General features: G+C 35.3%; 1 protein-coding gene across 1 annotated transcript in view; it reads right to left on the bottom strand.

Annotated features, from left to right (window-relative positions):
- The window catches only part of KCNH8 (potassium voltage-gated channel subfamily H member 8), a 191,294-nt gene that overhangs the window by 50,981 nt on the left and 115,123 nt on the right, over positions 1-25,190 (bottom strand). Inside the window, exon 7 of the mRNA XM_013171969.3 lies at positions 19,803-20,010. Within this exon, the coding sequence (XP_013027423.1) occupies positions 19,803-20,010 (208 nt within the window). The remainder of the gene's footprint in view (positions 1-19,802; positions 20,011-25,190) is intronic.

Genomic DNA, 25,190 nt, shown 5'->3' with positions numbered 1-25,190 from the left:
TGGAAGAGAAATGTAAATCTGAAAGTGAAAACCAGATAAATATATTGCTCTGATTTGTAGATAAGGACATGATAAACAGCTTCTCATTTCCGTCTGTTAAAGATGATTCTCATCAGGACCTTCTGAAGAAATGATATAGAATGAAGTTTCAGCCAAAGTATATATAATGCTCCAATATCTTCCAGATCAGTTATACTTCTGAGATTTTTTGTTGATAGCAATATATTTTTTCCTGGTGGAGGTAAAGACAAGAAACTGTTGTCTGTAAATATTTTCATTACCCTATAGTCATGAGAACAGAAACAATGCCTTTTGCTTTTTGATTCCTGTAGGTAACAGCTCTCAGCAGATTCTCTGGCAAACTTGGGTAATTAATTTCTGCCCTCAGGGAAGAAGAGAAAAAATAAATATACCTCATAGTCAAAGAGGGAGCATCCTAGAATTTAGCATTATGAAACTTGTCTGGTTCTGAATTAACATTACCTAGATATAGATCTATGACTTTGAAAACATGTTAAAACATCAATTAACGTAATTAAGAGGAAGGCTTTTCAAAGGGAAAAAGAACACTTGTGTAATCAACTCCCTTTAGAAAAGTCAGTAGCAATTGGGTATCCAGCTCCACTAGGCTACTTTAAAACTTGCTGGAAGAATCCATAGCGAGTCTCATTTATCTATATCTGGGAAGATATAAATAAATGTACCAGAAGAAATAAACATGAATTTATGCATTTGTAGATGATGTACTTTACAACTAGCTGTAAAGCACATTATCTCACTTACAAGGCATTCAGAAACTCAGTCTTCCCTCAGTTTGGTGCTTGTACTTTATAGAGCAGGTAAGTCACTCCATAATTTATAGGTTCATGCTATACTATTACTTAGATTTTCCTTTTATGACAGACACTTAGTATACCAAAATGTTAACTATGTTAAGTGGTATTTAATTTAAGCAACTTAGAAAATAGTTGCATTATCTAACTAATTAACTACCAATACCATTTATTCTATAAAACAGACACACTTTTTTTTTTTTTTTTCCCTAGTTAGAAAGTAAACCAAAACTCTCTGGTTTATTCTGGACTACTGTGTCAGGAAATGCAAAAAGGTATTTTTGAAGACTGCGTCTTAGAGCATCCCCAAACACCTGAAAGCAGGAATGCTTCCCCCAAGATCCCAGGGGTCATGATGCTGGAACAAGAGTGGGACAAACCTTCTCTCAGCTGCAGCTCCATATCTAATTCAGGGGGCCTCTTGTATTCCTAGGGAACAAAGGTAGGAAGGCCTATCTGCCCCTTCACCATTACCTTTTTGTCTTTAAAGAGTATTTGAACTTCATTTATGGCCAGAACATACTTGGCTCTTTCATGCAAGAAAATAAACATGTTATGCTGGTATTAGGGAAAGGGAATATGTAACGAATGAGTATAGGGTAAACCTAAAGGATACTGTCCGGTCTGGGTTATCTTTAAGGGCTATGTTTCAGTTTCAAGAACACTTTTCCAATTCATCTAAAAAACTTTGGGGCTCTAAATGAAAACACAAAAAAATGACAGTGGCTTTATTAGATGGTACTTATACTTTATACTTCTACAAAATCGCACCTGACAGACTTGGCTATAGAACAGACTTACAACTTCTAGAAAAATCACAGGTTTATCATATTCTAAGTGCTCATTGTTTAATTCAAACAGTAGAATGGATCGAAGGATAAGAAAAATGGACTATGTTGAGTGTGTCTCGAGTGTATCTTGAAACTGGTGGTTCATGTGATTTTATTAACACACAAACTAACAGCAGTCACAATCCCAGAACTGTACCTTATGAAATAACAAGCAATAAAAAAATAAAAAAAAATCTAGAAATATTGGAGAACAAAACATAGAAAATATAAACAAGCTCCCAAATAGTACAAAATAAGGAAAAAAAATGCTCTGAAATGGAGCACATACGGCCATTTGATGTAAATAGATTATAACTTTTAACACAGAAGTTTGTGTATGCTATGCCTGCTAAGCTAAGTTGAAGCAAACAGTTTGAGGTTATCCCTGGAGGTCTTTAAAAGACGTTTAGATGTAGATCTTAGTGATATGGTTTAGTGGAGGACTTGTTAGTGTTAGGTCAGAGGTTGGACTAGGTGATCTTGGAGGTCTCTTCCAACTTAGATGATTCTGTGATTCTGTGATATATTACCCCCCCAGAAAATAAATCTTAGGGCAAAACAATTGCTAAAATATAAGTAATCCAACTCCCTCTTTTAGGTAAAATTTTTTATGATATCAATCTCTAAGACAAGTTTTATGTATTCTGTACCAAATTTTACTTCTTCCAGTGTGCATGACTCTGCTTTATTAAATAATCATTGCCTCTGCTCCTATGGTGATTACTTATTTAAAGTATTGTTCTAAATATCCTTAAAGTCCTTTTTATCCCTGTCTAGCCAAAATATTTTTGACAAGTGCATTTTTTTTTCTGCTATGTCATTTGCATTTTTTTCTAGACAATTAATACATTAAACAGCACCATTCCAACTACTTAATCCCAGAAAACATCACTGTTATCCTTTCATTGTCATAAAATGTATGATTTCTTTACAGGCTTGATCCATCATGGAATTTTGCTTGTTATGTTAGAAGAGGCACACAGATACCAAAGTAGATGGTTTTAGTATTAAAGACCCCCAGTGATGACAGGAGCAATCATACTTCCAACCCCACTTTTCTTAACATTTCAAATAGAAAACCCTACAACCTTGAAAGTGTCATGCAGCTGCAGGTTCTAGGATTGTGTAAACACAGCTGCATCATATATGCCCAGATAGCACAGTTGTACAATAGTAAAAAATAGGGCATGTGTTCTTGCTCTTTTCAAAATAAAGATATTAAATAAATATCGTATGTATAAAACAAAACCTGAGGTGCACCTATATGACATGTCAACAACCTTAGGCTGCAGAGATGGAGCTAGTAGATTAATTTACCCCGCTTGGTCTTTATTTTGCTAACACACTTTCCTAAAAAAATTATAAAGTGAGAAAGAAAACAAATTTTATAAATCATAGAATAGAATCATTAAGGTTGGAAAAGACCTCCGAGATCATCTGGTCCAAGCATCCCCCTACCACCAATATCACCCACTAAACCATGTCCCTAAGAACCACGTCCAAACTTTTCTTAAACACCCTCACGGATGGTGACTCCACCACTTCCCTGGGCAACCTGTTCCAATGCCTGACTACTCCTTCTGAAAAGAAATTTCTCCTAATTTCCAACCTGAACCTCCCTTGGCACAACTTGAGGCCATTCTCTCTAGTCCTATTGCTAGTTATCTGCGAGAAGAAGCTGACCCCCAGCTCCTCACTCCTTCCTTTCAGGTAGCTGTATAGAGCAATAAGGTCTCCCCTGAGCCTCCTGTTCCCAGACTAAACAACCCCAGTTCATCTGCTCCTCATAAGAATTCACCAGCTTCATAGTTCTCTGGATGTGCTCCAGGACTTCTATGTCTTTTTTGAAGTGAGGGGCCCAAAACTGAACACACTACTCAAGGTGTGGCCCCACCAGAGCAGAATACAGGGGGACGATCACCTCCCTGGTCCTGCTGGTTACACTACTTCTGATACAATTCAGAATGCTGTTGGTCTTTTTGGCCACCTGGGCACACTTGCTTTTCATGAACCCATACTGACTGGGCCTGATCACCCGGTTGTCCCACATATGCTCTATGATTCCATTCAGGATGACCTGTTCCATTACCTTTCCTGGCACCAAGGTCAGGCTGACAGGCCTGTAGTTCTCTGGGTCCTCCTTACAACCCTTCTTATAGATGGGTGTTACATTAGCAAGTCTCTAGTCATCCAGGACCTCTCCAGATGACCATGACTGCTGATAGATGATGGAAAGCAGCCCAGCAATCACATCCGCCAACTCCCTCAGCACCCTTGGGTGGATCCCATCTGGCCCCATGGACTTGTGACAGTCCAGGTGGAGCAGCAGTTCTCTAACTGTTTCCACCTGAACTGTGGGTGGTTTCTTCTGCTCTCCATTCCAGACTTCCAGGTTGGGAGGCTGAGTACCCTGAGGATAAGTGGTCTGACTAGTAAAGATGGATGTAAAGAAAGCATTAAGAACCTTAGCCTTTTCCATATCCTCAGTAGTCATGTCCCCCCTGCATCCAGTAAAGGATGGAGATTCTCCTTGGCCCTCCTCTTACCGTTAATATATTTATAAAAACATTTTTTTGTTGTCCTTAACTATAGTGGCCAGGTTGAGCTTGTAAAAGACATTAATTTTCTCAAGCACCAAGAGTCTGATTAATATGATTAAAGTAATTATTAAAGTAATGCCCAAAGGAGCTTAATCAAAATGTTTTTATTTTATGTTACGTTAATTTGTTATTTATTTTATTTTATTTTATTTTATTTTATTTTATTTTATTTTATTTTATTTTATTTTCAGTGTAAAATATGAGTCTTAACGGAGTATATTCCTTATTACAATGGATTGAATTATAATATTTTTTCTTTAACTAGAAAGAGTTAGAGAAAGTACTAGAGGAACATCGGCTACAATCAGAGCTACGTAGTCAAATTTTGTGTAGGGAAATTCTTTACATGAAATAGAAATGAAACAGATTTACCTTGGACTGTATGAAATAGTTTTACCTCAACTGCCTGTGGCTGGATTATTTGCAGCAGGGGCATGCAAGGCCACTCAGGGCATACTATCCTCTGCAACCTTGGGACTGGTGTCCCGGTATGATCTGTGCTGCTGGGGAAGTGACGTGATGCCTACAGCAGGTATGGAGATGAGTGCTTCATATCAATGCATTGCAAAGGCATCTACTCTCCACAGTCTGTAGTATCAACTTTCCTTCATTAACAAGATAATTTTAAATCTAATTTATGTCTGTTTAAGAATTTCCCCCAATTTTGCTATGTCTGTGTCATAATCGTTTGTACTGATCTGGTGCATACATTGCACCAGCTTGTTCAGGTAGCGAAGAGTTAACTATGTTAACCTTGTACAAGGCAGATTATAATTAACCTCTGGGCTCAGTGTACTAAGTGTCAACAGAAGTAAGACACATGGATATTTCCACGATGGAAACTACCGATCATTTTCCGTGGATATATATAAAAGTTTATACAATTTTGCTTGATGTGTACCACATTACAGATAACAAAAAACACCAAAAAATCCCTTTAATGTGTAATCGAAGTGGGAAAAAGTTCCCTTTTTCTATCAAGTATGCTACATCTCTTTCTATTAAGTAGATAAAATCCATAGAGGGGAGAGAGGTAAATTTTATAAGAAGATTTCATGTTTCTGATCTGAGATGTTCAGCTCTTTAAAGCATAGTGCATAAATCAAAACATAGTGTGCATTCATGTAAATCTTACATATTTATGTCTCCATGTGAAATTATTAACAGCATATTTTGGGGATCTTGTTAATGATGGGAATGAAAATAAAAGTAACATTTCAAAATGAAAAGAAAAATGGAGTTGAGTTTCAAAACCACGCCATTCTCAGAATGGAAACTTGATGAGATATCTCCTCTCCAAAATAATACGTGGGGATTTACAAGAAGCAAATTTTAGGGTCGTTGTCATACTAGAAATTAAGTGGACGCTTGGAACAGATAGATGCAATAAAAATGTTGTTTGACTCCCATTGGAGATAGAATTCTGGATAGAATCTTTATTACATCTTTCCCAAATTAATAGATGATGTAAGAGATGGGCACGAGCCAAAATCCAAGACAAAATATGTTCCTAATAATGCTGATATCTGGGACATATCTTTGCATCTATCTCATTTCTTTATCAAAAACATCTTATAAATGTTTATAAATACATGAAGTGTGGGAGACAAAGGGATACAGCCAACCTCTTTTCAGTGGTTTTTGGGGACAGGACCAGGGGAAATGGCCACAGTTGGAGCACAGGAAGTTCCGCTCCAACATGCGGAAGAACTTCTTCACAGTGAGGGTGACTGAGCACTGGAACAGGCTGCCCAGGGAGGTTGTGGAGTCTCCTTCTCTGGAGATATTCAAGACCCGTCTGGAGGCCTACCTGTGCAATTTGCTCTAGGGAACCAGTTTTGGCAGGGGGATTGGACCCAATGATCTCTTGAGGTCCCTTCCAACCCTTACAATTCTGTTATTTATTATGGACCAAATAATAATAATAATAAAAAAAACAAACAAACACTGGATTTGCAGATATGTCAGATGAAGTTATAATACTCTGCTAGGCTTTGGGAATTTTACCATTGATTTTATCATCTATGCCATCACCAAGAGAAAGTTTGAACTTCGACACTGAGCAGTCAGAAAAGAAAAATGAAGATGAAAATAGAGGGCCCATGTATTCTCTATTGTTTCATAAAGCTTGCAGACTCAAGATACATTAATTTCTTCAGTTGAAAGCATCTGGTCCCTTTTGAAATGCCTGCCTCAAATTTACCCTTAGCAGATATATTGACTGGTGTTTTTCTTCGACTCTGGTCTAGAGAAAACCATCTCTTTCCCTAGAACCTTATGAAAAGTTTTTAAACAATCAGGAAACATGCAATGAGACAGATGTTTTAGGCTTTTGAAACCCAAGCAGCTTTCCAAACTAAATGTGTACTCCCTCTGGTAGCAGCATTTTTAGATACAAGCTTAACCTTTGTCAGGTCTACTGAAAATGAATTTAATTTGAAAAGTGACATCCTATGGAATTCTTTTGTAAGGCTGACTAATACTCTTTGTAAATAAATTGGCTGTTGTATTTCTAATTGAATATATGCTTAGAAGCTATCGTACAAATAATTACATTTTGTAGAGCTTTAACTCATGTAACTAGACAAAGTCATAACAAGATATTGACCGTTGTACTCACTGAAAATGAAGCTTTCATGGTACAATAAATATTCGATGAACTCAGTAGTTTAAGGATGAAGAGGTGCTCAATCAGGGGATTAAAAAAAAAACAAAAACACAAAAAAACAACAAACCTAAGATCTAATTGTAATATCGCTAATAACAACAAAAACACAGCTGAGCCCATAGAAGTGCCAAAAAAAATGACAATTAAGTTTTAATTATTTGACAAAACTCAACTCTAAATTGACTGTGAGAAGGCTGCAGATATCATTGCTTATAGTAAGAAAGTAAAATTTATATATTCTTGTGATAAAATTGATGTGCCTTTGGGAATACTGGCAAAATTCCTCCGTGGGAAGCATTTCATCCATTTCATCTCTAGTCATCAGCAAGGTTGGGTCCATTAAATAATTAATATTTTCATTTAAGAAAGCCACAGGTGCAAGGAGAGAGACTTTTTATCCAAGAGGAGCCTTTAATTCAACCAAATGAAAGTACTACAACATGTTCATGGATTATACTACTATTTCCAAAGTTTCTCTGGTTGATCACTCCAGGACACATTCATAGCTTGTAATTGATAAAGAAATAGGCCTGATTTACAATGCTTGTAATACTAGCATTTTGTAAAAAACATTGTTGGAAAGACACCTTTTAAAAAATACTTGTTTAGTCAAGCAAGAACAGGCTGAAGTTCTGTAGCTTTTCCACCTAATGCAAAATGCTATGTAAACACTGCACAAAGCACAGTGTACCTGAATTACCAACAGCTGCACACATTTCAAGCCCCAGATTCTTTACAAAACTTCATCATGTGCTTGCATTAAACATTAACGTTACTAGATGATGAAATCCTAACTTATTTTGACTGCAAAATAAAGTTTTGCTCTTTTTCTGCACTTTTGTTTTTCTAGACAATCTCCTGAGGACCAGTCTAGACACAGTACCACAGTCAGAGCCTCAGATATTTCTTAAGGTGCAAAATATAGATAGTTCACGTGAATTAGCTACTTTCATTTTTCCTTCAACGTGTGGATAAAAACTCTCTTTCCAAAGAAGTTATTTCATGTCTACAGCTATAGTGCATTCTGGTGAAAGATGACAGAAGAGATGGGACTGGGATGGGTGGAGACAAGTCTTTTTGAGTGGAGCTCCAAGACAGTCTCCAAACAGTTAGTTGGTGCTCTGCATAACCCTAAAGGTTAATATTGGACTTTTCCTCCAGGACCATTGTCATGTGGAATGGGAACTGGATTTATGAGCTTGCCCTGTTTGGTGGGCTGTCCCTGAGGCTGACTGGGCAGGCTTTGGATGGCTTGTCCGTATAACCTCAAGCTGTGTTACTACTTTGCTGCCACATAAGGCTGCAGAATGTGTCTCTGGGGCACTCAACTGATATTCTGTAGATGAATAAACAATCCAGAGAATTAGACAGATCTTTTGTTCATGATGCTGAGGAACCCTCCAATACACTTTTGCTACAGTCTCCTAGTATAACACAAATATAAATATTTCCTTTACAGTAGAGATGTGTTTATTCCAAGACCTGACTCTATTACACATAAGGTTCTGTTTTGAGATCTAACTAAGCAGATTTGCAAAGAACACATTTCCCTTGATATTTCATATTTCTCTAAACATTTTTGCTTACTGTTGCATAGAATCTCCAGTGTAAAAGATAAGTGCACCTGCATTCCTGTAGAACTAGGACATAAGTTGCTCAGTCTCATTTATCAAGTAGATAAATGTAGAAAAGAAACACACTGGATACTCTTCTCTGTGGTAAGCATGCACAGATCTTCTCTACAGTAATTCGTCAGATGGCTAAATTTAGATACATGGGAGATTTATATCCTTCTTGCTTTTGCAAGCCAGCATTTTTTTCCTCTTCCACACTTCATTGAAAAGATCAAGTGGGGATGTCTGCAATATCCACTTTTGTGACAGTCAATTATATTTTAATGAAACTTTTTTTTTTTTTTTAATCAGCAAAGTGCATGGAAATAGCTCTGATGGCATTGATTTATTTGCAGTGAAGACAAATGACTTTATTCTTAATTATGCTTGTTAACCAAGAAAAAAGTTTGTTATAAACTAAAATAAATTAACAACATAAGAAAATTAACTCTTTTTTTGTTGTCTCCTATAATGTTCACTTAATTTTTAGGTTATAGGTAAAACATGCAAGGCTAAACATATAGGTAATTTAAGAAATAAAATTACAACTCTGTCATTGGAAATATATAAATAATTTGTAAATCATCTACTTCTCAAAGAGTCTCAGCATTTAACATTGCTGTTCCTTAGGCAAAGTGGATGCTACTGTCATTTTCCAGGCTATCAAACACTTTGCAGCTAAGTGTGGAATTAGAAATGTTAGTGCTTTTAGTTCACTCAGTGAAAAGAGCATGTTTATATATGCCCTCTTTGCTTTCCTCTGCTCCATCAGTCTGTACCCATCTGTTAGAGCTTTTCTTATCTCATATTTAGAATTTAATACCCTTCTGAGCAAGAGCAGCCTTTCTATTCTGTGTTAATTGAGCAATGGAGACGAGAGGGTCCTGACCCATAACTAGGATCCCAGATGCTGTTCCAATAAAATTAACGGTTCTGACACTTTTTTATGCTGTCAGCTGAAGTGTTAGGAACCTGCTTTGCAGTTTTATATGTTCAGAGTCCAATTTTTGAAGAAAAAGGTTAGAGATACTACAGATGATATGTTCCTTTTTCTTTTAAGAAATTATTACCCTCCTCCTTAAGGCAATATGAATCACACTAAAATGAAACATTTGTTATCAAAATATGAAAAAAATACCCCCAAAACAAACAAACAAACAAACAAAAACCTTAAAGAGCATCAGTTTTAAAGCTGCCAGCAAAATTGTGGATCTACATGTATGCAGTGTGGCATAGTCTAATTATGTAATTCTTATCATAGTTGGTAAATTAATTTCACCTCTGCCCTGATGTTCTCATCTGCTCAGTTCTCACCACCAAAGAAACTCAAGCTAGAGTCTTTCAGCACTTCATTTATATGGCAATTTTTTGTTCCTAACAGTGAGTTTAATATACTCACTCCTGAAACAGAATCTGTAAATAGACTCTCCTGGAGGCAATGACAGAGGTAATCTATACCTTAAAATCTCTGTAAAACAAAGAGATACTTATTTGCAACAAGAAGATCATATATTTTATAAAAAACAGTGAAGTGTGCTACACTCTCTTTCTCATACTGCCTGTTAGCCAGTGGTCTGCAAGAGTAGGACTGTTTACTTCTAGACTCCTCAGTAAGAGTTATCTCTGCTTCTCAAAGCTAACTAATACAATTGTCAACCCTGCCTCACTCCTGCCACTTCCCTCACTCCAGCAATCAAGTCAATTTTCAGCAACTTCTATCCATTCAAATGCAGCCTCCCAACTTTACAAAACAGGGGCAGATTCCTCAGCACATAAATATTTCCTTGAGTAGGTCTAATTACAAATGAAAGGATTAATTCAGAGTTGCAACATCATCATGCTAGTTTTCATATGGCTACCCAGCATAATCACACGGGACGATATGAGAGTAAGAGGTCAATTCAGGTCATTATAGACTGTTACAGTGTACATGACCTCCATTTCTCCTTGTCTTCTACACTAATAGCATCCATGCTAGTTAGGTAACAGCTAAGTATGCTAACACTCACCACAATCCTATCCTTGCTTGCTTCATAGATTCCACAATATAATCTAAATCTTTTCTTCTGCATTCTTACCTAAGGAGCCATTCCATTGCTTTCTTTGAAACAATGCTGCCCTAACCAGGCAGTCATATGATAAACACTACATTAAATTAACGCACAGTAATGTTTCTATTGTTTTACATATCAACTAGTGTTACACAGAAATCCTTCATTTACTCTTGCCTTCTCTTAATCCTCTAATCCTTGAATAAGGATCCTTGATAACCTAAGTAACATTTTTTTCAATATGATTTTTTCTACGTATCATTTGAATGAAGCAAGTTGAGATCCAAATACAGTGAGCTTTTGTGAGGGAGAATCTACAACAGGGGGTATCTCACTTCAGTGGTATATCTTAACATCATAGCAAAACAAGAAAGCTAGTGTGTCAATAGGAAAGCACTCCATGCGTTTAAAGTGACAGCAGTTCTGAGAATAAAACATCCATATCTACAGACCTAAGAAGTCATTTTGAAGGGTGTGATATAATCCTACGCTTTGGCATTTTTATCCATAGTTATCGTAGATTTGACAATGAAAAATGATTTAATATAATTAGGTATAATTATTTTACAGAATCTGGCTTGTGTAAAATTTTATAGAATATAGAATACCATGACCTCACAATCTTTTTTTTTTTTTTTTTTTTTTTCCTGAAAGTAGTTACTAGTTCACCTTAAACTTTGTCAACCAAAGGTACAAAAGAAGCATGAATATTTCCAAGGTCAGTGAAAATGGAAGAGAGTCTGGAAAGAAAAGAGTCTTGAATAATTTCTTCATTTTTTATATGGAAATTATTTTCTATTCTGGTAACAGGAAAACCCTTCTTTCATCAAACTGTTGCTCTGCTGAAGGAAGGATAGATAAATAGAAAGTAGGAATATACATAAATGACTTTTCTAGATTAAAAATGTAATGAATGTTTGCACTGTAGAAGGAAAAAATATAGCAGGCATTATGGGATCACTATGGAATAAAATATGACATTCTAAAACCCTAGGGTCTCTACCTAAAAGATGTGGCTGAAAGAGGCAGTCCACTCAAATAAAATGCAGCTGCTGAAAATGTTTCAAAAGATAATTGTGAAGACTTCCCGTTTTTAAATTGGATTGAGACATACTAATTTTAACAACTTGACCATGGTCTTTGAAACCAGAGGTAGTAACTTCTGAGAAATTTTAACAAAACATCCTACTCCAGCAATGAGTAATATACACTAATGTTTTAGCAAAGTAGTACAAAGTTCTCCATGAAGTGTAGTGTAATCCCAGAACAAGATGTCCAAAGGAGACAGAGGAGCTTTCTTTCTTGCTAGCTTTCATGATTTGAGTGGAATTGATTTGATTAATTGCTGATGATAGTCCTACTACAGCCAGCTAGCTGAACTAGCTAAACCCCAGGGGTTCTTTCCAGCCAAAACTCTATGATCAAAAGTACAGCATTTAAGCATAAAGAGTCTGATGTAATGATTGACTGAGCAAGGTTTTTATACAGAATATTTGCAACTTTCAAGAAATTACACTCTCTACACTGTTTCTGTTACAGAAGCTGTGTGGAAAGATCATGGTTTTACTTTACCTCTTGGGACTATTCCCTCATCGGGTGTATACTAAGCAGATTTTCCCCCTGTACATAGCACTGAAAATTTCTATTACACTTGGAGAAATTGGTCCAGATACAGTTTTTCCACTGAGATAAAAAATGTTTTGTAGAATTAATGAACTATATGTAGGTAATCTGCAGTTAGACACAGCAGGACATTTTCAACTTTGTCAAACCTCAGGGGCTTCATCCACACACCAGATTTTTACTTTTCACTTAAAAATTGTCCAAAATTTTTGTCCTAGGTACAAAACCTTGGAATTGTATTACTGAATACATAAAAACCTCACAATCCTTTTAATAAGGTACTTTCATCCCTATCTTGTCTGGACTGCAAATCCAATAGGGTATGTTAGTCCTGGGGTATTTTGTGATTACTAGAATGGTTCAATCAGAAGGCAAGGTACGGTATGCAAAGGAAAATGTAGCTTAATCAAGGAACTGAGCCTGTAGAAAAGAAAAGCAGGGAAGAATGACAGAATAAAACTGACTAAGGCTCAAAGCAGCTGAGATACAAATTAATGTTAAACTTAACATAAAGGAAATGTTTCAGTTCAGTTCAACAAATGATACTTTGGCTTCCCACAGCTCTGTCAAACACAGAATATTTTGGGTTTTCAAATGCAAAATTGAATGATTTCCACAAAATTAGATTTAAGGTTATTTTTAAATTTAAATTTATATTGTAAATCCTGACAAGGTATGGTATACATAGGTCTGAAATGTGGGATGTTTGTTAATTTAAAGCAAACAAACAAAAACTTTCCTAAAATGTATATATTACTTATAAAGCAGGCAGAAAAGGAGGGCCACATTTTCAGATAAGCCTTTATGAGACCTATATAGGTAGGTCCTCACCTTGCACAGAATGTGTTTCCACATGAATTTCCAGCATATGGTGAGGTGATTACAAGTGTAAACCTATTATTATTATATTACTATACTATTATAAACCTATTTGTGGCAGTTAAATTTCTCTCTGTCTATTCTAAAAGACTGACAAACAAGTAAAACAAAACAAAACAAAACAAACAAACAAAACAAAACAAAAAAAAATCATCCTCTGCTCATATTTATTCCAAAGTGTAAAACAATCAGATAAAAGAAAAAGATTTCTTTCATAAATATTTCTTACCATAAGATTCTTCGAATCATGTCTCAAATCTAGCATTCTACACTGGAATTATTTTAATTATTTAGGTATTTATCACAATTTAAAGAAATATTTCAAAGTTGTTTTGAAATGATTAAATGCATTTATTCACTATAATTTCTTCATGATTATAATTAAACTATTTTAGTTCTTAGAAGAGAAGAAAGGCATTCTCCTTTCATATTTCTTTTCAACTGTGTTAGGCTATTTTATCACTGGTAAATACTTCAGTATTGTGGTACTTCCTTGTTTTTGTTTGTTTGTTTGTTTTCAAAGAATATACAAGGTAATAAATGCAGTTCGTAATTATTTGTGAGATGGGTGCTTTGAAAATTGTCATGGCTTCAAAGTAATTGTCTTGCTTTATCCAATTAATATATTCATTAGTCATGTAACACAATCCACAGATTAATTATTTTATGAAAGTGCTACAAGAAATAACCCAAATTTAGAGACTGAGTCTCTAAGACACTGATGGCCCAGAATACTTCACAAGATTGGCAGCCATCAACCATTTCCTTCATATATAAACTAGAAATTAATTTTCAGCCAGATTAATTCACTCCTCCTGATATCCAAAATAGACAGACAAACAGATATATGTATATTCCACACACACAAAAAAAGGACCTTCAATACAGTTTTCCCAGGTTATATAGCATTATAATTCATTTTACTAAATGAAAATGTCAGCACTTATGCAAGATACAACTGTATCTTTTATTCCTTTTCTTAAAGCCACCTCTTAAAAATTAGAAAGGACTAGAGTTCCAAAGTAATAGATTCTGTTATTGCTGACAACAAAATATTAAAAATACCAGTAATCAAAAACATAATGAAGCAGATGAAAAGATTAAAATCAAACATTCAGGTACAGAGATGGGAGATTGAGATGAACAACTGATCATGGCTTGTGAATGATGTCCTTTGCAATTCAGTCAGCATAAAGTTCATTTTTCCCTGCAAGGATTCATAAATCTACACATGCCATTTCTAACCTGATGAATGTGTGTGTTTGGAGCAGTGAAGCTAACCCAATATTTTATTCTAGAATACAGATTTTTAGCCAAGAGTCTTAGATATAAAAAGAATAAAAACCTGAAATGAGAATGGAGGTATTCTATGGAAATAGATGTAAATAAGTGAAGAATGCTGTTTAATGACCTGTTTTTAAAGCTTCTCCCAAAGTGAACATACTTGATTTTGTACAAAAGTATGGGTTATTTATTTATTTATTTATTATTTATTTGTGCTCTAATAACAACCCCTCCATAGTCTGGATGTTATAAGTGATACTGTGGGTGGAATAACAGAAAGTTGCAGATGAATTTCTGGTGGTCAGCAAGGATTTTTTGCAAGACAATTACAAAAATTATACCTGACAGCTTTGACTGTCTATGGGAAGCAGCCTCCTGACTCTTGGCCTTCTCCTAATCTTCTCGCTACGCTCAAGACAGGTGAGATTCAACAGCTCATATGTTTCTCACAGAATGAATGCTTTTAGCATTGAGGAAACATTTTCAATATAATCTGTTTCTTATAGAGAGAGATCTAGAAGTCTTTTCTTATATTTGATAAGAATTTGAAAGGGAACTGCGTATAATAATTCAAAACCACAGATATACAATAAAGACCCTTATCTATGCCTTAATCTGATTATTGTTAAACATACAGAAATGAGCACCAATGCATTGAAGTCAAAGGAATTACAGTGGTAGGATCAGTCAGGAACCTCAACGCAGTCGAGCCTCTGTTCTGTGTCTGTTAACTGAAAATTAATCTTATTTTTACAGATGGCTGAAAATCGTGCCATGTGTCATGGTAACGTCTGTTTCACCCATGAGAACAAGCAAGGAGAACAACATGGAATGTAATAGCAAATAATTTAACAAAGCTTTTTATCAGACATGTTTTTATTGGATATAAGAGTTAAGCTGCTGCACAAAGAGTCACTGCTTTCTGAGGAGGAAAAACTTGCTGAGGTAAAGATCTCTAGCACCTCAAGGCCATGTCCACAGTGAATATCTTCTAAATACCCCACATAGTCAGTTAAAAAATCAAGATAAGAGCTATGTAAGAGATGTTGAAGATCTAGATTTTAACACTAGTAAATGTCTCAATGCCACTTCATCATGGCAGTTCATCAGTAATATCCCCCCCTGCCCTCCCTCCGAATCTTTCTCATTTTGCCACAACATGGCTTTTTTCGGGGGGGGGGGGGGGAGGGGGATGGCTTACAATTACAACCACTAAGAACAAAGCACACAAAGTACATATACTTTTCTGTTCTGTGTATTTTCGTAGGGAGAACATTATCACTCCCATTGCCCCAATCCAAATGCAAATTAAGCACCTCATTTGTTTAAATTGGCCAGAGGAAGAGATACAGAGAACCAAATGCTACTCCCACTAAAGTCAATGTTGTGAGATCTGGGCTATGGTGCATATCTGATAGCACAGCAAGGTCCAAAGTACTATGTTACAGCATTACAGTTTAAAATGTTGGTTTTCAGTGTTAGCAAGATCTCAGTCTTGAATCTGTGACACAAGCTTTCTGAGCTTTTTTTTTTTTCTTTTTTTCTCTCCTCAAAAATAGATGCACACATAAAAATATTTTTTTCTTTTTAGTCTTGGAGTGGATTTCCCTTCTTAGAACAAACCTGTCCCTATATTTCAGCTGTTGTATGCATTGCAGTATCCATACCCAAGGCACTACTTCTTCATGTAGACACTGGCTGAGACACTCCAGTGAAGAATAAAATGTATAGTTTCCAAGGGGGAGACATATTCTGTTTAATGAAAAAGTAGAGGAATGTTATTTTTGTATTATATATTTTTTAATGATGTCAATTACAGAGCCTCCTAATGCTCCTTGAAATGAAATTTATATAAGCTCTACTGACAGAAACTTGAGCCTCTAGCTTCAGTATTAATATAATTAAATCAAAAATTTAAAAATGAAAACCTGCCAACAAAGAATAAGGACCACACTCTACTGCCTTGCCTGCATTAATAAATCTCTTATGCATTATCCAAAATTTTAGAAAAAGTTCCAGCTGAAGCCTTCATGCAAGAGAACAGAATACTTACAATCATTAGAATACCTTACAATCATTACCTTTATTATACCCAGAAGCACATTTTCTCCTGTGTGCATTATTTGTTTGTGATTCACTATGATCTCAAAATCTCATTTTAATTTGCATAATCACTTATACCCTAAATCACGTCTTCTCAATATCCCCCACACAGATGCTGTGTGAATGGTGTAGTAGAATGGTCATTTGAAGTTTCCTTAAGGTTAAAAGAAAGGCTAGTTAATATAATCATCTCTGTATCACCAGAGTGGCAAAGATTATAGCACAGAGGACCAAGATTTAAGTTCACTATATTTCATCAGCAAGAAGCTTGCATACATAGAGTAATAGGATTTGCACTGACTGAAGGAATTACTTAATATTTTGTTTCAGTTCATGTATGTGACACACAATCTTAAATAAAAAAATTATCAATGCTGAAGTGGTCTTTGCAAAATAATGGCTTTATGCAAGGTCTCTGGAATTTTCTGATCTTTTTTGTTTTAACCAGTTTCCAATACTTTTTAAACATTTAAATATTTTAAAACTGTTTCCCTTAAAAACAAAACATGAGTCATAAATATTTAACCTCAGAAATAACCATTCTGACAGATATGGAACTACTATCACTTTGATTTGCTGCACAATAACTGCATGAGCTTTGCAAGACTCATTGTAGTATAATTTTTATTACACATTTATAGCATCTAAATATTTCAGAGACTATCCATGAAGGTGGTAGAATAGCTTTCCAGACAAAAATACACAAACACACATCTGGGGCAAAAAAAATGAAACAAAATCAAGTTGTAAGCTGAACAAATAGGCAGTTTTGCCAGATGGGAGGCTTAGCTTAAGAGTGCATGAGGCTAAGAAGTGCCCTGGCCTTTGCAATGGGGAGGTGCACTGACTGCAGGAAACAAGTCTCATGGTGAGACAAGCCAGTGGGAGGATGTTAAGGAGCAACTCCTTCCTAGGAAGCCCACTAGAAGATGTGAAATGTGTGGAAACCCAGTAAGAGCATTCTTCACTGAGACACAAATAAGACTTACATGAAATGGCTCTGTTCTGAATAAACTAGGTTTTGTTCTAAAAAGATAGTTGGGACTGCCAGCAGCCCCACCCAGGGGGGAGGCAATGATGCAGCCCATCCTCATCACAAGGACTGTGATGGATGCTTTGAAATAGGCTATAATTTGTGGCGTACGCAAGCTGACAATATTTTTTCACAGCTACTTCCCATCAGAGAGACTTTCCTTTTTTCTATTATTATTATTATTATTATTATTATTATTATTTCTGGATTTGTTTTTCTGTTACCAGTATTTGACCAATTTGTGCACAGTGGGCTTTCTTTGTGTATTATCCCCTACAGGTGCAGTCTTTTCTTTGAGAGGTTTGCCCTCTGTGAGGTGTTCGACAGCAGGTTACGGACCAGGTTTATAGAGAAATAAACAACCAACTAGAATAATAATAATAAAAAAATAAAATAAAAAATAAAATAGCTTAAAGTAAGCTATGGGCAAACTGGAGAGATTTATTGAACATTCTTTCCTTTTTCCTCTTCCTTGCACAGCATCCTCACCTCATCTGAGGACAGGCACTTTTAACATACTTGTAATTTTCCCTTCAGATGTATCTTTATTAGATATTTAATGGGGTTTAGAGAGAAAGAAGAAATTAAAGGAGATAAGAATAGTAGATAATGATGTTCAAATACACCTCATGATCCTTTGGCCAGAGGTGTTTGCATCATTCCCCCAACAACCATTTTTCCTTCTAGGAAACTCTGTCTCACCATCAGATATTGTTTGTTTATGAAACAGTCTCATATTCACTCTGTTCCTCTTACAGATAACTTATATAACCTAAATTATTCACACAATTTTAATTATGTTTTTAGTATTTAAAAGCCTAAGGAAAACTAGCAGGGTTTCCTCCTCCCAGTTAATTTTATCACTGGCCTTCTTTCATCTCCTGCTTCAGGTAACACATTATAGATTTTAGGTGAAAGGTAAATACAAGTAAAATTAAAAAACAGAAAGCAGAAGGACCCAGAAGAAAAAGGGAGAAAAAGGGATGCTTAATATTGATATGCCATCTGAAAAATACAGTAAAAGATATATCTCCACAGTAAAGTCAAATGACCCTATATAAGGTTCCTATACAAAGTATATTGTTTTCCCGTTGCAATATCACAAAGGAATACAACCCTTAGAAATAACAATAAAAATTAAACAAACAAACAAACAAAAAGTTTAGAATCTAAAGAGTAAATCTGGAATATTCAAAGAAAACAGAAAGAAGTGTGGGTTGGAAACTAAACCCTCAATGTAACTTGACAGGTCCAATACCATCTATCCATTGACAAACACCTTGTCGTCTGTGCAAAAATACCACAGCTAAATCAGCTAAACAATATTTCCAAAGGGATTTTTTATCTTGAATACATTTCAGGGCCTATCTGCTTTCACTGTACAGTAAAGAATAATCAGCATGCTTGAGGGAATCTCTGCTAATAAATTGTCTAATTTGCAAAAACAGAATAAACTTTGTTTTCTACTGTGCTACACCATCTGTTTAGCTCTTTCCTATCTAGATCCTTGTTTTCCTAAACATGGAAACACTTTAAAAAATCTAATTGTTTTCCACTTTTTCCATTTTCTTTCCATTTTAACCCTCTTTTCCAGGCTGATCTGAAATTCAGAGCACCAATCTCTTCAGTTAGAAATTGCCCACAGACTGTTTTTTCTTATTGAATGTTTTTGTTACCATTTAGCCATGTAATTTGGACAACTCATTCAGTGGATGTTTAAAAGAGCTAGTGACCGGAAGGAAGGAAGGAAAAAAGGAAGGAAGGAGAAGGTTCCACCCCCCATTGCTCCTCCTCCGTGCTTAAAACTGATCATTTAAAACTATGCCAAAGAAAGACTTATGCCAAAGCTCAAACACATAGTATTTAGAGTTTAAAGGAGAATTATTTTTTCTTATTGAAGTAGATAGAAATTCACTTTTCAGTTTATAAATTTAGAGAAGACTACTTAGGAATCAAATTTTCAAAATCTTGAGAAACACATCTTGAATTTATATGACTTGATACAGATTCCAACATTTTTAGTGCAAATTTCTGTCCTTTACTTGTTTGATAGTTAACTTTAAAGAAATACATACATTCAGTGTACAACCTGCTAACTAAAAATTATGGGATTTAAGCAATTCCTTTTCTCTAAAACCAGCATTAAATAATTGTATATGGTACATATACATATGGTTTACATATGGTACAAAGCCAAGAAACACTGAATGGTTTATACATATATTTTTGTATACTTACACACACATACGCATGTATATATGTATATGGTGGAAAGAATAACTTACCTATGTCCCAGGTAAGGGGGTTATTCTGTTCCATCTCCCTTTTCCCAATGACATACCAAATGCAAGCCATCCAGTGAGCAAGCAAGGCAAACATGGACATGAGAAGTGTGAGAACAATTGTGCTGTGCTGGGAGTAACGATCCAACTTCTGAAGGAGACGCAAGAGGCGGAGCAACCGCACTGTCTTTAGGAGATGGACAAGAGAAACCTAAGAGAACAAACAGAGAAAACAACTTGTCAGCTCTTGACTTCTATCACCCTATTCTCTTGCTGCAATGAATGGAAACTCCATCCTCTAAAGTTGTATGGAGTTTTACTTTTGTTGTGTACGTACTTATTTTAGTTACTTTAGTACTTCTGATTTAAACCATACAATGAAATCCTGAGATATCTTTCCTTTTGAATTTTTTCAATGTAATGTCTTCCTTTGGATTTAACATAAAAAATTGTTTGCACAAAACTAGATTTTTCCCTGCTCTAGAAAAGAAACTAAATTATCAGACTGGTTCAAGGTTCATTTGACTCCTGTGTGAAACAACAAAATAAGCATCTTCAAACACACAATGATCTTCAGTTTCTGCTAACAGACAAAAAAAACAGTAGGCATAGCTCCACTTAAATATACATGACATGAAATCAGCTTAATAATTAAACCTGGAAGAGGCAACAACACAAAGCAGATATTTTGCAGAGTAAGGAAGCAAGAGAGGTGAATGAAGGACTCAGATGTTTTGTTCAGATTTAAACTTGTGTTCAGGGGCCTCGGTTCCTTTACTGCACTGTACTAACTCAGAGTCCAAAAGACTCTGTCAGACAGAGTCCATTAAAACTTCCAATACTAGTTTGAAAATTCCTTACCTAAAAGACTATTGCCTTTCAAGTGTATGTTTCAAAAACAAAAAAATATTCTCAGAACTCTAGGTGTATGAGGATTATGGGCTCTGGCCCCAGAGAAGATGCAGAAATACACAAAGCAAGAAGTCCCTGAACCATCCCATCCTATCCAGAGCATCCTCCAACCTATATCCACACCAGAGCTTGTGCACCTCCCAGCTTTTCATGGAATATTCTCGGCTCATGCTTCACCTGCTTTAGCAAACAATATGCAGATTAGAATACAACACATTTTTTATTTTTTCAAAAACTAAATATGCACAATTTTCGTTAACAGCAAGCATTCTTTCCTTCATTAATGAGACATTAGGATTAAGGTTTACTAGATACTTGGCAAATACAGGATACATACATCTACAGACTGAAAAAAAAATAGTGTCAAACTTGACATATCTTTTCATAGCACTCCCAAAGCAATGTAATGAGCTCTCTGAAAAGAAAGTCTCAAAGCATTGTTGGATCAACATCTTTTGTTTATGATAATCCAGAATAACCTGAAGTTAAACCTTTCTGCTTCTATTACCAACACTAATAACCTGAAATCTTCATTTCATAGGTGTGCATTTTCTAACAAGTGGGTGCAAGTTGCCTGATAAGCTTTGTAACATGGAGTATTTTAAATTTATTCATGAAGGCTTAATGAACCATTGATTTTATTCCAACCCCAGAAATTAAGAGATTAGGTGGGAAAACTATAAGGAAAAATAAATAAAAAAGACAAGTATTCTTGTTTCTGCTACAGTTTTGATAGTGCAGAAGTAATTCTCTCCTGACCTTCATGTACTATTCACTGCCCATATATATTTTTTTTTCACAAGAGCCTTTATATTTTTTCTCACAGACATAGTAGGGAAAACAAAAACAAACAAACAAACAAACAAAAAAACCCAGAAACATGACACTTGTTTAAATGACTTTGAATTTCACAGCTGTGAGGAATAAGATTTGACATGAGAGCACACAAGCTAATACAGGGTCCTCTCTTCTTGCAATTCTTTTGTCTATTACTATAAGTCAGTGAAATTAGTTAAGTCTGTGTCCTTAAGCACAAGAATATTTGCAGTTTGGGGCAGAAGGCCCTAAAATATTTGATGGAATTGCCTTGTTTGTATTAAAATAATTATATTACAAATAAAATACAATTATTCTAAATGAATGTCATGTTCATCATAACAAATGACTCTTTTTCTCTGGCAACACATTTCCCAGTCTTTTTTTTTTTTTCCCTGTCTCCATTTTTTATCTCACTCATAAGCTTGTTTGAGCTAAACATGGCTCTATTTGTTGCGCTCTTAACAGAAATGGTCCCTGTTCATGACTGACACACACAGGTGTTGCAGTAATATATAAATATAAATATAGATGGCATATATGTGCTGTGTTCATCACTATGGAGCCCTTATCTTTATATGATTGTTTATGTTCCTCCACAGCACAAACAAATAGTGACAGATGACGTGAAATTATTCTTTTAATCAGTTTCTCATAAATAAGAAATATCAAAAGTACTGTTACTGTAAGTGCACCCAGTCAGTTATTATCTGTGACTAAATCATTACCATTTTTATTAGGTTACAAAATACTGCTGGGTATATAAATAGAAAATCAGAAATGGATTTTTTTTTTTTTTTAAAGTGGATACATTTCATTTTAGGGCCCAAAGACTGCCTCATTCCAAAATAATTTGCTCATAAATTTGAACACAGATGTAATTAATCATACATAATTGCAATGAATTTCCTCATTAGTTATGCCAAACACTCTTCTTCTATTGTGTCTAATCTGTCATTGAAAGACCTCAAATGCCATCAGGCAGCTTTCTGTTCTTTGTCATAAATTTAGAAAGACAAAGTGAGGAATCAGCACTCATACTTGTGTCTGTGTAGATTTTGCTCTGCCCACAGATATAAAGCCAACTAAATTTTCCATTTGGTTAATCATTTTAGACTAGCTGGGTTAACCTTTTTCTGTCAAAGTGACAGAGTCAGAATTTTATCTAAAACCAACAAAAACTCATTCATAGCATTCTGTGATACTGAGAAGTACTGAGAAATAAAGTTGCAACAAAAGTAGTGAAGGAATTCTCTGCTTGGAAGCATTATGTCCTATGACAAAAAGGAAATAATAAGGGAATGTGATACATTTTAAGTTTTAGTGGCAGTGATCTTTAATTCTTTTTGTCTGCTTGGTTAACGGGCTTTCCTCCAAAAGTGACTTTTTTTTTTTTCTTTTTTACTGGCTCTATACCACCAATAGTTACTCAGAGATGAGCAAATTAAATCATGATGACTAGTGCTTAACAGCCTGTTTTTTGCTTCGGCAGCATTTCACAGAACATTTCCATGGATGAAGGGATCCCTTACATCAGATGAATACCACGATGAGAGAAGCTAGGGTCTCAGCAGGCACTGAGGTTAGGAAGAAACATGCTTGAGGTCTCAGATTGCTGAATTTTTATCCATCAGTGATAGTGCAGAATCCTTGCAAGGTGTAAAGGCAGTAGGACCAATTCCTAAGGTTTCACCTTTTTCTTTTGAAATATCTCCACAGATGGCAAGAGACTCCACAGCTTTTTCACACGCTCTAACTACACAAATCTCCAACCAGAGGATGATATATATGTGCCATACATACCCATGTATGTATGGCACTATACCTAGCTTGCAGAATTTAGAGCATCCCTAAAGAGTTGGCCTTTGTGCCGGGGCCTGAACAGCAAAGGAGTGAGATGCTCCCTGATGCCCCTTCTCACCGTTCTGTTGAGGCAACATCTGAGAGTCGATGGAGTGAAAATCTGAGAACAGACATGAGGAAATAGCTTATTAACTCAATAAAGTCTAAAAACAGTGGAATGTGATTCACACCTCCCCCCACTCTTGAAACAGTTGATAGTCATTGCAATCTTGAGGATTATATTGACTGTTGCCTTGTCTTACCACTATGGAAAATACAATGTAGTAAGGCACTGTGTTCCCTTTGAGGAATCATACAGATAACAAAAGAATTAAGTCTGTGAGGGTGAATACAGGGTACAGACTTCTACATTCTGGATTTCATCTCGATTGCCAGAGGGAATAAAGGGTTGGCCCTTGACCATTGTGTATTGGTCATTACTATACAGCAGCTAGCTACAGAAATTGGGCCAGAGCAAATGGAAGAAACAGACTGTACCTTGGAAAACTTTTAATGAGACATTTAACTCTTGGGGCATACAGGGAGCTAAGCCTGTCAGTCAATTCTAATTTCTAGATCAACATGGCTATATATTGTTTATTACTTGAGGAGTTAAGTGTTGAGGACTGAATCTATCCTTAATCATCTCATGAAGGATCTACAATTAATCAGTGTTTCTGGATATTCTTAGCCACCATATTAGTGATCTTGTTAGGGAATAAAAAGTTAAAAGAAATAACAAACAGCAGATATGTGCTAATCATATTATAGTAACATTTGTAATATTGTGACTTTTTAAACTGTAAAAATAATTATTAGATAATGCTTTATTTTCAGTAAGTTACTACAGAAAGAATATCAGTTCCTGAACAACAATAAAGAAGAAATAGATCAGACGTGGTTCATCCAATGAAAAAATCATAACAGAAGTTAAACCAACATATTTATGGTGGCTATTCAGTTTTAATGTAAGGGACAAACTGAGATAGTAGTGCATTTAAATAGATTACTCACTGTTTAAACAAATAAATAAACAAAACAACAACAACAACAAAACAAACAACACAGTAATTGAAGAACGTGGATCTATTAACTGCTTGTTTTTAAAAGCTACTAGCATAAGATTGACAGTTCTTAATATAACAAATGGAATGAAAAGGGAGATCACTGAAGGAAATGAAACTAAATGAATAAAAACAAACAGGATACCTTACACAGGAGTTTTACTGACTAGCGTTTTGCTTCCTGATACTTGTCTATCCTATCATCTATGTACATGTCTCTAACTCACATTTAATGAAAATGAGATTGAGTGCATCTGTTCAGTGAAGATCAAAATCCTGAGAATTGGAAAGCAAACAGCTTAAAACCCTAAGTCTCTTAATGTGAAAAATCCACAAAATTGAGAAATCTCTGCCAACACTATCTTTCCAATATTAAACTTTCTAATTCTATTTAATTTTGATTAGTACATTCTTACTCTACTATTGTTAATAGGACTATGAGAAGAAAAACCTTTGTCTTAGCATAAGTTAACCAACGCAAATGTAACCCACCACAACTGACATTAAGTGGAATCAACAGACATTGGACCCACACATTTTTCAAAGTGGCTTAAGCATTTTGTAATTAAATACATAACAAAGCTGAATTGAAACCAAAGCTAATGATCACCCTAATATATATTAGAACACAAATAAATTAGCATGATACTTAAAATTTATCATGCTGTAATTTTTGCATTAGAATGCCTGTCAGTAAAGAGAAAGAAGATTCCTATAGGAGTGAAGAATGTATTCTACCGGCCATAACAATGATTAC

The sequence above is a fragment of the Anser cygnoides genome, chromosome 2, assembly GCF_040182565.1.
Source record: "Anser cygnoides isolate HZ-2024a breed goose chromosome 2, Taihu_goose_T2T_genome, whole genome shotgun sequence".
NCBI classification, from domain to species: Eukaryota; Metazoa; Chordata; class Aves; order Anseriformes; family Anatidae; genus Anser; species Anser cygnoides.
Note: the sequence above shows the minus strand (reverse complement) of the source record. Positions and strands in the feature narration are given on the sequence as shown.